Source organism: Amblyomma maculatum, chromosome 5 (genome assembly GCF_055883805.1).
Source record: "Amblyomma maculatum isolate TAMU_Amacu chromosome 5, ASM5588380v1, whole genome shotgun sequence".
Lineage (NCBI taxonomy): Eukaryota > Metazoa > Arthropoda > Arachnida > Ixodida > Ixodidae > Amblyomma > Amblyomma maculatum.
Genome location: NC_139348.1, coordinates 118,507,928 through 118,521,394, shown reverse-complemented (window position 1 = coordinate 118,521,394; position 13,467 = coordinate 118,507,928). Strand labels below are relative to the sequence as shown.

The 13,467-nt window shown below is 47.6% G+C and overlaps 1 protein-coding gene across 1 annotated transcript in view; it reads left to right on the top strand.

Moving 5' to 3' along the window:
* Window positions 1–3,506: 3,506 nt before the first annotated feature.
* LOC146189319 (endothelin-converting enzyme 2-like) overlaps window positions 3,507–13,467 on the top strand; it is a 31,552-nt gene continuing 21,591 nt past the window's right edge. Inside the window, exons 1-4 of the mRNA XM_084605239.1 lie at window positions 3,507–3,740; window positions 5,208–5,501; window positions 6,486–6,784; window positions 11,935–12,169. Of these exons, the coding sequence (XP_084461365.1) occupies window positions 3,507–3,740; window positions 5,208–5,501; window positions 6,486–6,784; window positions 11,935–12,169 (1,062 nt within the window). The remainder of the gene's footprint in view (window positions 3,741–5,207; window positions 5,502–6,485; window positions 6,785–11,934; window positions 12,170–13,467) is intronic.

The window sequence follows — 13,467 nt, the reverse complement described above, 5'->3', positions numbered from 1 at the left end:
GGATCTTTTGGATAACGCAGAAAACTTGTTTCAGCACATCGGCGATGTGAAAAAATGCTCTGCAATTTTTTCAAGCGCCCATGCAGGCGCAGCAGCGTAGGGTACACAGCCTCGCTGTCCCCGAAGAAATGCCCATTCCATTAGGCAGAAAATGGTTGCACTCAAGAAATGCTTTGGATTCTGATCTTATGCAACGAGCCATTGCACTACTACACACTACACGCGGCACTGCGCCATATACTATCAACGAACGAAATGAATGCCACGAACTAATTTTAGCTACTGAAAAACCATAAGTTCTACCGGACAATAACCTCATAAAATCTCATCTAATTGCATAAACTCTCATACGGTGCACATCATTATCATAAAATATCTTACATAAATTATGATAATGTCAAGAAACTACAATACCTTATGCAATTATATGCGACTTGTATGTGATTTGTTATGTGAATTGGGTGAGATTGTGTGAGAAAATGTGAGGTTATTGCCTCATACAGGTTTTTCAGTAGGGGGGGGGGGGGGAAGGGGGGTGTTACGTTGGCACGACCATGGTGCACGCTGCCAGAATAATTTCTAAAAAAATTTAAAATTTAAGAGGTCAGCGGTGCAGCAGCCACGTACGATGCTCTCGCGCACAACACGAGCACGCGCACGGCCGTTACGTGGCGGTCATAATAATTTTGAGAACGTGACTGCTTTTGAGAGAACTTGACTCAGGCATTCATAGGCGGCTGAAATTACTCGTTTGTACCAACAAGTGATACACTTCGCCATCACAAGACCACTGCTACTGACCTGGCTCGGCAGTTAAAGCAGTGTGACTAAAGTGATGTTACAAATGAGTAGCAGCATAGAAGAAAATGTAAAATAAACGCAGCGGCTTGTTTGGTGTAGATATAAAAATGTAGCAATCATATTTTGTTTCCTCTTCTGACAGGCCAGTAAAGAATAGCAAACATTTGAGAGAATTTCCTACTGAAAAACCAAAAGTTCTATGGAGCAATAACCTCATAAAATCTAATCTAATCGCATAGACTCTCATACGGTGCACATCATTATCATAATATATTGTACATAATTTATTATAATGTCCAAGAAAATATGAGATCTTATGCAATTATAGGCGACTTGTATGATTTCTTATGTGAATTGTGTTAGATTGTGTGAGAAAATGTGAGGTTATTGCCTCATACAATTTTTTCAGCAGGGAAGTGCTCAGCGAAATCCTATTTTCACTCTGCCACGCCAAAAGGTCATCAAACGATAAAATATTATCTAAAACTAGCTGATTTAGTAAGTTGATATTTTGCCCGCCCCTTAACATCCGTGTGCCTGCTTTGCGAAGGTCGGTGCGTCTTTAGGCTCCACGTCACGAGACTGCGAACTTTCAGGGAAGGTTTACAGTGTAGAGGGACCAAGATAATTTTATCAGAACTTGCGGGTGCTTGTATTCTGTCTTCTGAAAGGGGGGTTTCTATTCGCTCTGTGAGAGCCATCTGGCGTTTCCAAAAGGCACTGTTTCCCATGTTTTGTGTAACTAAATTCTCACAGCCTCAAGTTGCGCGTCCTCTTATGCACCGTATACGGGCAGTTTAATATGTGGCGTTTAGCACAATCAAAATCTTTCCTCATATGAATATTACAGCCGTATCGAAATACGGAAGATGGAACTAGACTGGCGGAAAAGAGTCGAAAAATCCTCTTTTTCGCCACCCGGAGAAGACAAGAGTCAGATTCGACGCGTATATGACAGACTCCAGCCGACACGAGCATAACTGCACCAGTTGAGGACATCTGGAAGAGTAAACGCGGCTTTTTATAGCAACATATAAGCAGTAAGAGCACTAGAAACGGCAACCGTCACAGAACAAAATATAGTCAAAGAGACCCAACAACGCTTCAATATTTGCTTGCCGCCATGATTAAGCGCATCACACAGGTTCTTCAAGACAATGGTAGAGTGGGATTCCGTTGCAGACATTTTGTCCCATTGATCCTCAAGTGACCATTTGAGTGTCTGAAGGTATGCGGTGTATCTCTTTTTCTTGTTTGGCTTGACTGTGAGGATGACGACGCAGTATCGACGCTAAGAAAAAGGTAAAGCCAATATCACCATCAGTACATTACCATCACATGTAGACTCAATCTTCAAGGTTCCCGTCAACTGACTGAAAAATTGTATTACCAACGAGATAATGGAGGGAGACGTGTGGGTGAGGTCTATATTCTGGGACTCCAGCAGCTGTCGCTGCTGTCTGTGACCATGTTACGATGACCCTTTGGGCCTTGAGCCCAGAGCCAGACAGAGCAGCCTCGCACTAAACCACATTAAAACACGATCCTAGTTCGGAGCTCCACTCAGCAGCAAGAATTCTGGAATCACAGCGACAGTTTGCTGTCTTCTTCTTCTTCTTCTTCTTCTTTTGTTTTTTTTAGGACTGCTGCAGCTGAGGCTCTAAGGGAGCACTTCAGGTGAGGGTCAAAGGAAGTACCTTTGCAAGACAAACAGAACCACCTTTGCAGGCTGCGAGGTTCGAAACTGGGTTTGGGCCCACTGCGGAGGAGGGGCGCGCAGCGGGGTTTACGGAGCTTCTCCCAAACGTACACCCCTGTAAAAGCCGAGAACCAGGCCGGGGGACGCTTGTACCCATTTTTACCGGTGGGTGTCCGGCGGTGGGTTTCGAACTGACCACCTCCCGCAGCCGAGACGGGCGCTCTAACCACTTCTTCTTCTTCTTCTTCTTCTTCTTCTTCTTCTTCTTCTTCTTCTTCTTCTTCTTCTTCTTCTTCTTCTTCTTCTTCTTCTTCTTCTTCTTCTTCTTCTTCTTCTTCTTCTTCTTCTTCTTCTTCTTCTTCTTCTTCTTCTTCTTCTTCTTCTTCTTCTTCTTCTTCTTCTTCTTCTTCTTCTTCTTCTTCTTCTTCTTCTTCTTCTTCTTCTTCTTCTTCTTCTTCTTCTTCTTCTTCTTCTTCTTCTTCTTCTTCTTCTTCTTCTTCTTCTTCTTCTTCTTCTTCCTCCTTGATATTTGGCACATACGCACTTGAGTGTCATGGCGCGCGAGACTAAGACAATACCCTTGTTTGGTGCAAATGCAGCAGTCACCTTGCAAGATGGCACTTACTGTTTAGAATGATGTTGCCTGCTATACTCTCCTTCCAAATTATCTTCCTTCGGTTTTTAACAGGTAATATTACATCAGATAAGTCATTCACGCCCTATCATGCCGTGGGTGTGTTATCATTCAAGTCAGACAATTAAAGCCCTATGAGCCGAAATTACTGTTCCGAATGCTGTGATATGAACTGTAAAGTGTGCGGCGGAAGCAGAACCCGTGGATGGTGCGCCTCTCTGACCAACCGCAATTAAGTAGAACGCACACCAGCATTCATGGGGGACAAAGGAAGAAGAAGGAGGACGTGTCCAGCCATTGCGTTTGCACCTCGGGACTCCTGTCCAGAAGCAAGAAGACTAGCAGCCATACAAGGACAAGAGGCTCGTGCCGATGAGCGGTAAGACTTCTCCCGACGACGCCCGGCCGGTGGCGGACGGGAACCGGGCTCGGCCTACTACCCGGGGCACAGCAGCCGAGTCTGGTGCCTCCGTACCGACGCAGCAGCAGCCGCAGCCGGCCGCCGAGGACAACCCGTGGCGCCGGTTCCTGGCCCTGGGCAAAGGGCTGGCCACCGACGTCGCCGACCGTGTCACCAACGAAGCTGCCGCCAGGTCCCCGGCCACGGTTAGTATATGTACTGCTGGCTAGATTTCATACGCGGCATCCTCAGGGGTCAACATCCTGAATCGCAATCAACTCAGGATTACATGGTTCATGTGATGGAAATAACTAAGTGCACATCTTCCGTACTCACACGCAGTAGGTTACCGTCATTGTTATTGAATGTGAATTCATCAGAATCAGCGCATATTTTTGTAGCTAGAGTCATCCTATTTCACAACGTTTTGTAATCAGTTTCAACGCCGCGGAAGATAAATAGCTTAGGAGCCTGATTTACCACTGACGAAGCTCTGCTCAGGTGCTGTCTACTCGGAATCATTGTTGAGTTGAAATGAGAGAAGTTCAGAGACTATGCGCGGCTTTGAGTCAGAAGTCATCCCCCTCCCCCTCCTCTATCCTAACACCTCGCCAATGTCTTCCCGGATGGCCGCACCAGGCATCTTCCGAGAGCCCTTCAGGGGCATCTGCAACACGGAGATGCCCTAGGTTCCTGAGCGCATGCCCGCGCTCGGCATATGCACTATACCCGTGAAAGACTATCTACTAAAACTAGAAAGTATGCACAAGCCATCGGCATTTCATCACTTTTCTTAGTAGCGCAAAAGCATTTAATCTTTCTTCACTAACACCGAAGACATATATATAGCTACGGCTAGAAGGTCGAGATAAAGCCCATTATTTCTCACTTTCAGAGCTTGTTTCGTTTAGAGACATCCCATCACAACCTCTCTCCACATATCCCAGAACATTGTGCTCAGTGTAGATCTGGGCCACGGTGCTAGAACTGTGATCTGGACATGACTTTTGAACCTCGCAGAAGCGCTAGAGGAACTCTGAGAATTGAGTTTGACAAATGCCCATAGCCTTAGATACAAGAAAAGGTGGCGCTTCCCAAACACCTAGGTCTTCACTTTCTCCGCACTCCCCAACTCAGTTGAAGTGGGCCACAAAATGAAGAAAACACCCGGCCCGGCACTTAATTACACCGCATTTCAGACGGTTCTTGAATTGTCAACGACTCATGGCTCGCAGAGTTGATGTGTGAAGATGTAATAACTACAAGGCTGATTCCTCTCTGAGTTAGCTTCTAGATGAGGCTCATCTGTTTCGTAGCACTTTTACAGTTACTCTACAAAGCAACGTTAGCCGCCATTGCTGCTGTGGGCTTTATGGCTATAACGTTCGATTAGCTGTTGAGATTAGGCCCATGGTTTCGAATCTCAGCTGCTGGGACCGCATTTCAATAGAGACGAGATGCAAATAAGTCTGTATGCCGCCTTTGTACGCAAAAAGGTGGTCGAAGTTATTCCGGAGGTCTACACTACGTCACAAGCAAGCATACAGTCTCGTATTTACGCATTATTTAAAACGCTTTCCTCAAGCTCACATGCCCTTATGCCGGTTGTTTATTGTGACCTGCAACCTACGGCTTTTTTGAGAAATTCCTGTCCTTCCAATACCTGTGCGCAGGAAAGACCCAGAATCGGAGGCCAACTGTCGTCGCGCAGCAGGGTTTCTGGCGGCAGTGCTGCCTCGGCTCGGAAAACTGCGGAACCTGCCGTGCCCAGGTCGTCTCCGCCGAGTCCCATCCCTTTGAGCAGGCTGCCGGCAAGTTCCACAGGTTTCACCGCGCACAGCCCGAGCTCTTCACAATGGGATTCGTCGCACCAGAGTGGAAGGGGCTCGAAGACTACACAGTCCACTCCAGCGACGCCCGCGGCAACTGCATCGCTGCCCGCCTACGGCGCAGCCCAGCGGCAGCAGGCAAGACATTCATCTCCGAACGATATGTAGCCATTAGAGGCCCGTACCCAGGGTTTTTCCCGGACCCAGAAACCAGAAAAGGAGGTGGACAAATTTCGTTCCATAGACTCTTCGGCTCAAACCGGACGTTTGCATAAAAGATGTAATTTAAGGGGGGGGGGGGGGGGGGGGGTTGAGGGTTTAAGCGTTTAATAATTCATTCCCAGCCCAAACCTGGTTCTCAGAAGAATGAAGTGGAGGGCGCAAACCTCGAAAGTAAGATTTCGCATCGAATCGAAAGACTGCCAAAATCATGAAAATTCTAAGACGGTGTCTTACAATATCTTTTAATATAACACGGTTTCCAAGCCATTAAAAATGATGCCCAAGAAAGCTGGACTTCGCCTTATGCGTAACTCAAAGCAGAGGGTGTCATGCACCCTACTGGACAAATAAACTCGCTCTATATACGATCATTCATACACTTTATAGCCATAGCCAGTAATTCCTGAATATCATTTGTTCTTGTAGCTTTCAGACAGTCACATATATTGAAGTGGCTTTTTAAATGAATGAAACTGCATGTACCGTCTTTACCAAAAGTAACCAGGCTGCAGACTTCGTTTCTTAGGCGTGTCTAAATCCCTCAAACTATTACAAAATGCACAAAATGGCCTTCAGAGATAAGGGTGAGTGGTTTTCTTCCTGTACAAGCAATTAAGAATTTGAGATTTCCCATAAACGCTACACTACAGAGCTAAGAAACAAACCCTGCAGCCTGGTTACTTTTGGCAAAGACGGTACATACTCTGATCTATGATACAGCTATGAATATGGTGCCAGACCCGCCCTATCTGCCTTACATTAGCTAAATCCAGCATTATCTAAATATACATTAGGGATTAGGAAAGTAAAAAGCTTATGGGGAGCGCCTAATGAGTACACGCGTACTTTGTTTTTTAAATCGGCGCTCGATCGTATAGCTGAGTTTTGTCTACCTCGCAGAGTTCACCGCTTGCGGCGTCACCATGGTCGCCTGCGAGCCGTATTACCGCAACCGGAGGTGCTCAGGAGAAATCCAGCAAGATGCTGCGAGAGCTCGACCGGCCCTGGTACTGGGATGCCGCACAGAGGCTGTCCGTGGTCGCGGCTGCGCTCACGTTGCTGATAATGGCGTTCTTGTATGCCGCCTTGATACTCAGCGGCGGCCATCGGCGGGGTAAGGAGGCCCACCTCAGCATCTCCCAGTGCGTCAGCGATGACTGCAGTCAACACGCCGCTAGCCTCAGCGACGCCATCGACAGGTGGGAAAGAGAAAGTCTGGGGGAACCATGCCCTGTGAGGGCATACATTCTAAACGCAAATATGTCTATAAGGGAGTAAAAAGGGTGTATCATATCCTCTAGCACACTTTCTATCAGAAGCAGAGTATGGGGCCCAAGCCCTGGTATACATTTGCGTCACCAAAAATGCGAAATAGCTATGGTTGGCAAAGGAAGCGGAAGCTCTCGGTTTTATAGATATTTTACCCCAGATTTCGACCTCCTGTAAATGCTAACTTCAAGAGTTTTAGTGTCACGAGGTTAAATGTCTTCTGCGATTGCTAATTGCATCGAATTAATATTATTTGCGGTGGGAATTTGCCTCTGTTGCCAATAGTATAAACTGCGCAGATGTAGTGTGCGAAAATCGACTACGAGGTTTTAAAAGAATACCCTACTTCTACAGGGAGTGCAGGAGAGCACACGCTTCATTTTTACTCCCTTACATGGGTAATCGTGCTTAGAGTGTACGACGCGATAGCATTAAGATCCACGCTTACGGGTCGCCGTTCGTGCACATGTCGTTTTTTTCCACATTTTCATTAGCATGCTGTCGTAATAAGCTGCCGCATCCTGTGAAAGATCGCCAGGCATATGTAGATATAAAGCCCCGCTTTAACCACCACGTGAGAATGTGCCCACGTGATCCAGTATTGTCTGACTCAGGATCCAGAGGTACCGAAGGTTCGGTTTCAGTTTCACCCTCTTGGGGCTGCCCGAGATGGCATATCCTGTAATTCCGGCTCTGTGATGCGGTCTTCTGACATTAAACAACTCGCAGGCCATTGAGTGGCCGGCGATGTACCCTTAAGTTACCACAAGACAGAGCCATGCTTGTAATTTTAGTGCGTCGTACATCTGGCCGTAGTCACGAGGCTGACTCGATTTGGCGGAACTAGCTGCGCTAATTCATTGAGTGCAGCATCTTTATAATCCTTTTTACAGAGCAGAGCATGACCCCTGTACCTTGCTACATCTTTTGCAAAGATGCAGGCCTAGTTCAGCGCGGGTTCACCGAATCTCTGAACTGGCCGGTTGCAAAGTGCAGCGAGTGCAGCAAATGTGCAGCGCCAGCGCCGCTAGTGTCGCGCTGCACCTGGACTAAGCTTGAACTAGCAACGCCCATTGGCCCACTGCCCAAGCTTTCGCTCCACATGCGGCTCAGCACCGTTGAACCCCAGTGCAAAAATGCTTACGAAGTATAGTGAAGGTAGGCAGTGCTGCATAAATACTTCGCATCTGATTAAATGTACAAATTGGCTGTATTTTGTTTTGTCCACAACGCCGACGCAGACCAGGTTGATAGCGGAATTTCCGGAAAACGAGCCCCTAATGCTCCCGCGTTAAATATTTAAAGTGCGTTCCCTGCCTGGGGCTCTGCTTGATCAAGGGTGCGTTTTGAGGCTGCATCACGCTTCGAAACATTTGGAGACAAGGGCCACCAGAAGTCGATAATGATGGACGTATTATAGCAGTAGGAGATGTCGAACTGTCCCAGTAACAGTTTGCGTGTATGGGTAGAATTTTCGGGGGAGGTATAACTGAACGGCTCGTGGACTGTTATGCGTTGTGTCAGTGTATAGGTGCCACACAGCTGACAGTGGGTGCGGTCAGGAAGACTGCTGTAGTTGCAGAGGTCACAAAGAGTTAGTTGGCGATTGTCTAACGTTCGTTGACTCGCAGTGAGGGAGATAAATAATGCGACGAGACTGACGTAGCCCTTTGAGTCTGGTACTGTTTTGGGGGCGCTTCTCCAAGTGTGGCAGTAGTTTCGTGGAAGTGAACTCTCCAGCAAGTTCATTTTGTCTCTATCACCACCTGACTACAAGAAAGTCCGCTGACTGTATAAGTTTTGACAATATTCAGCAATCAAGGTCAGCCACTGCTTGGCCTTCTTAGGCAAAAAGCAAGCAATTATGATTTTGGGGTTGGTTAAAAGAAGTGTCCTAAAACGCGTGGCGCTGGCTCGTTTGTTGCACGCCAATCGATGAACGCTGTCATGCAGCTACGCATTGTTTACCATACCCCTTTTCAACATATTACAAGACCACAATGGGATCGTCTTGAGGAGGCTATGATGACCATTAGATGCCTTCTACGCATCACACCGGTGGTGACTTGACAAGAGAATGTGCAGTTCAACGCGATCGATGAGCTGGTGCAGCAGCGCCGTGATGCTTGCAGACTTAAGGCCAGTTTATCGCATTCCACCAGGCACTGATGGTTTATGTTACACTCTATCCTTCAGCCGCCAGCACCAGTTCTTCCTCCCTGGTAGTTTGTATACAACTAAGCGAAAACAAGCCTATAGATAATCCCAGACCAACGTAAGTCAACTCAGCAATGATCGTTTTGGCAGAGACTGGAAGACCTTGAGGCTCACCTGCCTCAGGGTCTATTGTTGTATAAGTGGATGAAAGCATCCAAGGTAGTGAAGCAAGAACAACAGTCTGCTGTACGTACAGACCTGTCCTTAATCATACCTAGATGTTTTAGCTAACGGAACCATCTACATCATTTTATGCTGAGCACGTTGCAGTTGAAGAGGCACTCTGCTCCGTGGCCACCACAACTGTGCCTCCTGAGACCCACGTTCTCAACCGCACTGACGCCCTTCAAACACTCCGGTTGCTCCGACATGTCAGCCGCTGCTCAGGAATATGTCAGGACATCCACCAGCTCACCACACGTATCCCACAGTGGGTTCCGCGGGACCTATTGCCATCTCAAAATATGCAGATTTAGCAACCCGCCTCGCGGCCCCAGGGACATCATTGTATCGGCTCTTTTGTTTGGACAACACTACTCTTCTTTCATGAAGAAAGGAACATCTCTGGCGCCGAACACGTGATCTTATCCTTCCGTGTACGGTAACTCTCGCCAGCTGTCTCACCCGTGCAGAGGAGGTTGCGCTTTGGAGGATCCGGGTCAGGGTTGCCCCCACTTTGCCGTTACTCGGACGTGGCCTCATTTCCGACATTTGTATTCCCGCCCAGGGGGTCCGATATGCAAATGCGAAACCCCTGAAGCGGATATTCACGCCTTGCTGTGGAATTGCCCCACACTGAGACTGACAAGAATCCGGCACATGACGGTAGCGGGTCTTTCACCGAGAAATTCTGCTGCATATAGTGCTCGGACGCGCGGAGCACATCATCGCTCAGTTCTTGACTTCATAAAATCAGCAAACCTCTTTCCATTAATGTAATAATTTCTTCCTGCTTCATCACGTACCCCTCTGATTCCATAATACAATAAATATTGTCTATACAAAAAAAAAATCTCCTCTCCAACGAGCATCTGAAGTAGTCCAGCAAACACATACCTTTTTGTGCAACCATTAGAGGAGTTCTGCAACAAACTTCTGAAGCACTTCAGAAAGAGGAGTAAATTATGCGCAGCCAGGTCTTTTTAAGCAGTGTTTCATGAATTCCCAGCAATGCTTCATTAATCACCAACCGTCTATACCATGCAGAATCCTACTTGTGCTATTTTCTGTGAAGTGCTTGCAACAAAACAATCATAAAGGCATGGATGCGCAAGGCAGAAATTTACACCGAAAATTGTCTCGCCATACCAACGTTTCTTCAGCCATGGGAAAAACAAAAGCTTGTAGTTGCTTATTTTTTAGGACCTGAAACAGCTTCGACAAAAAGGCCGTGATGACATCACAGCAAAAAGCGCAGTCACGCACAAAGCTTTGTGTGCTTAGTTGAATACTAGTCGAGAATGCAACGGCGAATGCCTCTCTCAGGAGAGGGTGCTCCCCTGATGGGGCTGGGACAGGTAGGTCACCGTCGCTTGCGGCAGGGGCTATCCTGCCACAGAATTTTTATCTGTTGTAGGCCGTCATTGCACCCGTCACCGTTTCGGTGGTGGACGACGGCCGTTGTTGCGGTGCGCGTCTTTCTTTTCCTCTTCCTTTTCTTTCTTCTCTATTTTCTGCACGAGGCAGCGGAGGTGGGTCAGCTACAGAGCCAGTAGCAGGCCCATGCATTTTCTCTTCCTTCTTCCTACAGCCACAACAACAACGAATGCCTCTCTAAGGAGACACATCATGCAGCAAACCCCTCGATTGGTTCTCACGACGTAGCGTTACTCCCCTAGCTTGAAATCAGTGTAGAATATGTTGCTTCGTGAACTGGCATTAAAGACGATAGCATGAGGATTCAAATAAAATGGCTCGAGGGTCACATTAAGGAGTACTTTATCCGACTATAGGTCCCTGCAGACACAGCTAAAAAACAAACTCAGGTATGACCGATAAATTTCGACATCTCTCGTACGGTACGTTCACACTAAGGTATTCGAAGTTAACGAGTGAAGTCTGCCGCAGAAAGTTTGGCGGCAAGTGAAATATGCTCGTTGCCATTTTTTTTTTGTTTTGTTTTGCTGAGTGACAAATAGACCTCTGCGGCTGGCAAATTGATCGATTAAATGTCCTTTATTGAGTGGGAAGGCTCATGACCATGGATGGGGGTAAAGGCGAGTAGACAGAATCTTTATTGTTTAGGTCGTCACTCAAATCATATTGCTCTAAATAGGCCACTAAGCGAGCCATACTTGGCAAATATCATCTGTGTGTTACCATCAGTTTCTAGGAGGGAACGGTAGTTCAGGCGGTATGGTTTGATCTCCGAGCGTCCAGTAGAAAAAGCAGGGCAATCCCAGGGCAATCCCAGAGTACATGAGATATGCCGCCGCGAGTTAGAGTCGCACAGTGGGGGCACGTAATCATTTTCTCTGTAAAAAGACGGAATGTAAGAGCACACAAAGCTGTGATAATATAATCGTGAATCATATTCAGGCAAAAAAGTGTACAACACGGAGCTGACTAATGAACTGAGTTCTCACCCCGTATGTGTAAGCCTAGCTATGTCTCTCGTCCGTGATTTTCTTTTTTTTTTAAGCTGTGTTGGCGTGAGGGTGTTAGAATGTTACGCTCAGCCAGTCTTCAGCATACCTCTGGCAACTCCGGGCAATCGAGGTCGGCAAGGCACTTCGTTCTCTCTTGATACCGAACGACAAAATGTGAAATTACTGCTGAGCTTTTGCGCAAGGTTCACTAAAATCGAGCCGTTTCAGTCTTCAAAAAGCTCCTTTCTTCGTTTCCGCGCTTTACACTGCCGCAGGTCGGCTCGGCCTTGCGAAGACTTCGAGGCTTTCGCGTGCGGCCGGCGCGAGCCTTCGCCCGAGCGGCGCAGCTTCGACTCGCGGCTGCGACATCAATGGCACCTGCTGAACGCGCACCGACTGCTCACCAAGCGCAACCAGCAGCCGCGTTTTGGGGCCACGCGAAAGGCGGCCGCCATGCTGCGCACCTGCCTGCTCAGGGACTCGCTCGTCGAGCGCCGGCTGGGAAGACAGGTGCGTGCTGGCCATGAGCTTTTTTATCAAGGTTGGCCTTCCTTAATGATCGGGCGGAGTTACCTTTTTTTTCGTACGAAATAGCGCCCTTCACAGAGTGCGCGTGAATCGGTCTGCTATGCGGAAAATTAAAATCAAAACGCTTCACTGCGGTCGGCGCCATTCGTTTCCGCGAGGTGCCAGTTGAACACGCGAAGAGTCAGATGTGCTCTTGCTACTGTTGTCTTCTATCAAAGTAGAGCCTGTCGCCAAAACAAACTTCGCATGCGAGGTTCAAGCTGCTGGTTGGTTTTCAACTAGCGGAGCTCTACAGAGGGCGCCACAGGTAGAGGGTGCATTAATAGAGAGATTTATGTGCCGACATCAAGTATGTGGCGCCATCTATCGGCATCAAAGGGCTCTGGGCATGCGCAGTGGAACGCGCGGTGGCGAATCACAGTAGCGGATCGAGGATCACGATGTGATAAATCTCTCTATTGTCACTGACGACGTTTACCTATTAGCGTACCCTACAGCGGGAATTCATGCGTACAAATTCAAAGATTTTATCTTATCCATACACTATCCACAACAAAAGGAACGTTGCCACCACGGAGTAGGATAGACAGAAGTGCCGACACCACGATAACAGGGGATCAATTCTGCCACATCTCAGTAAAGCTTGTTGCGGTAAATGATAGATATCGGTACATAATTATGTTGTTTGATACGAATTAAACAGTTATGCTCGAAGTGTGGTGCCCATAGCGCGACTGGTCAGTGCTCATGGCCGGCGATTAGCTCAGTTGCCGCATCACGTGATTCGCCTGCTCACATGATGTGGACGGAGAAACCAGGGCCTTTATTTCTCAGGCGGACAGGAAAGTGCTGATGCGGAATCAAACAGCTCCGTCTCTGCGTCCCCGATTCTGCTGCAGTATATGGGTTAATTGAGACGCAAGAGAATGGCGATTAGCGTCTTAAAGAGAGAATACGCAAGTGTTCTCCTTTGTTCTGCTGCAAAGAGTTCACCTGGACTCTCATCTTTCCGAGCTATTCAAATGATGTCACGAGCTCCAATGTATGACGCAGCGCAGAGCTTTAAGAATTCAAACCGGTGCAGGTGGCAATAAGCTGATTAGATATAATTTTCAGCCTTTCCCTCTGCTACACGCGCCACAAAATGGTCGCTACTGTGACGTAACCAACCGATCAACCAGTTCCCGGCTATCTCACCTGCCAAAGGAACGCTCGTGACATTTTGGTCACAGCACCTATAACGCCAGATTTCGTGAACATTAAGCCAGTTTCCTTAAAAC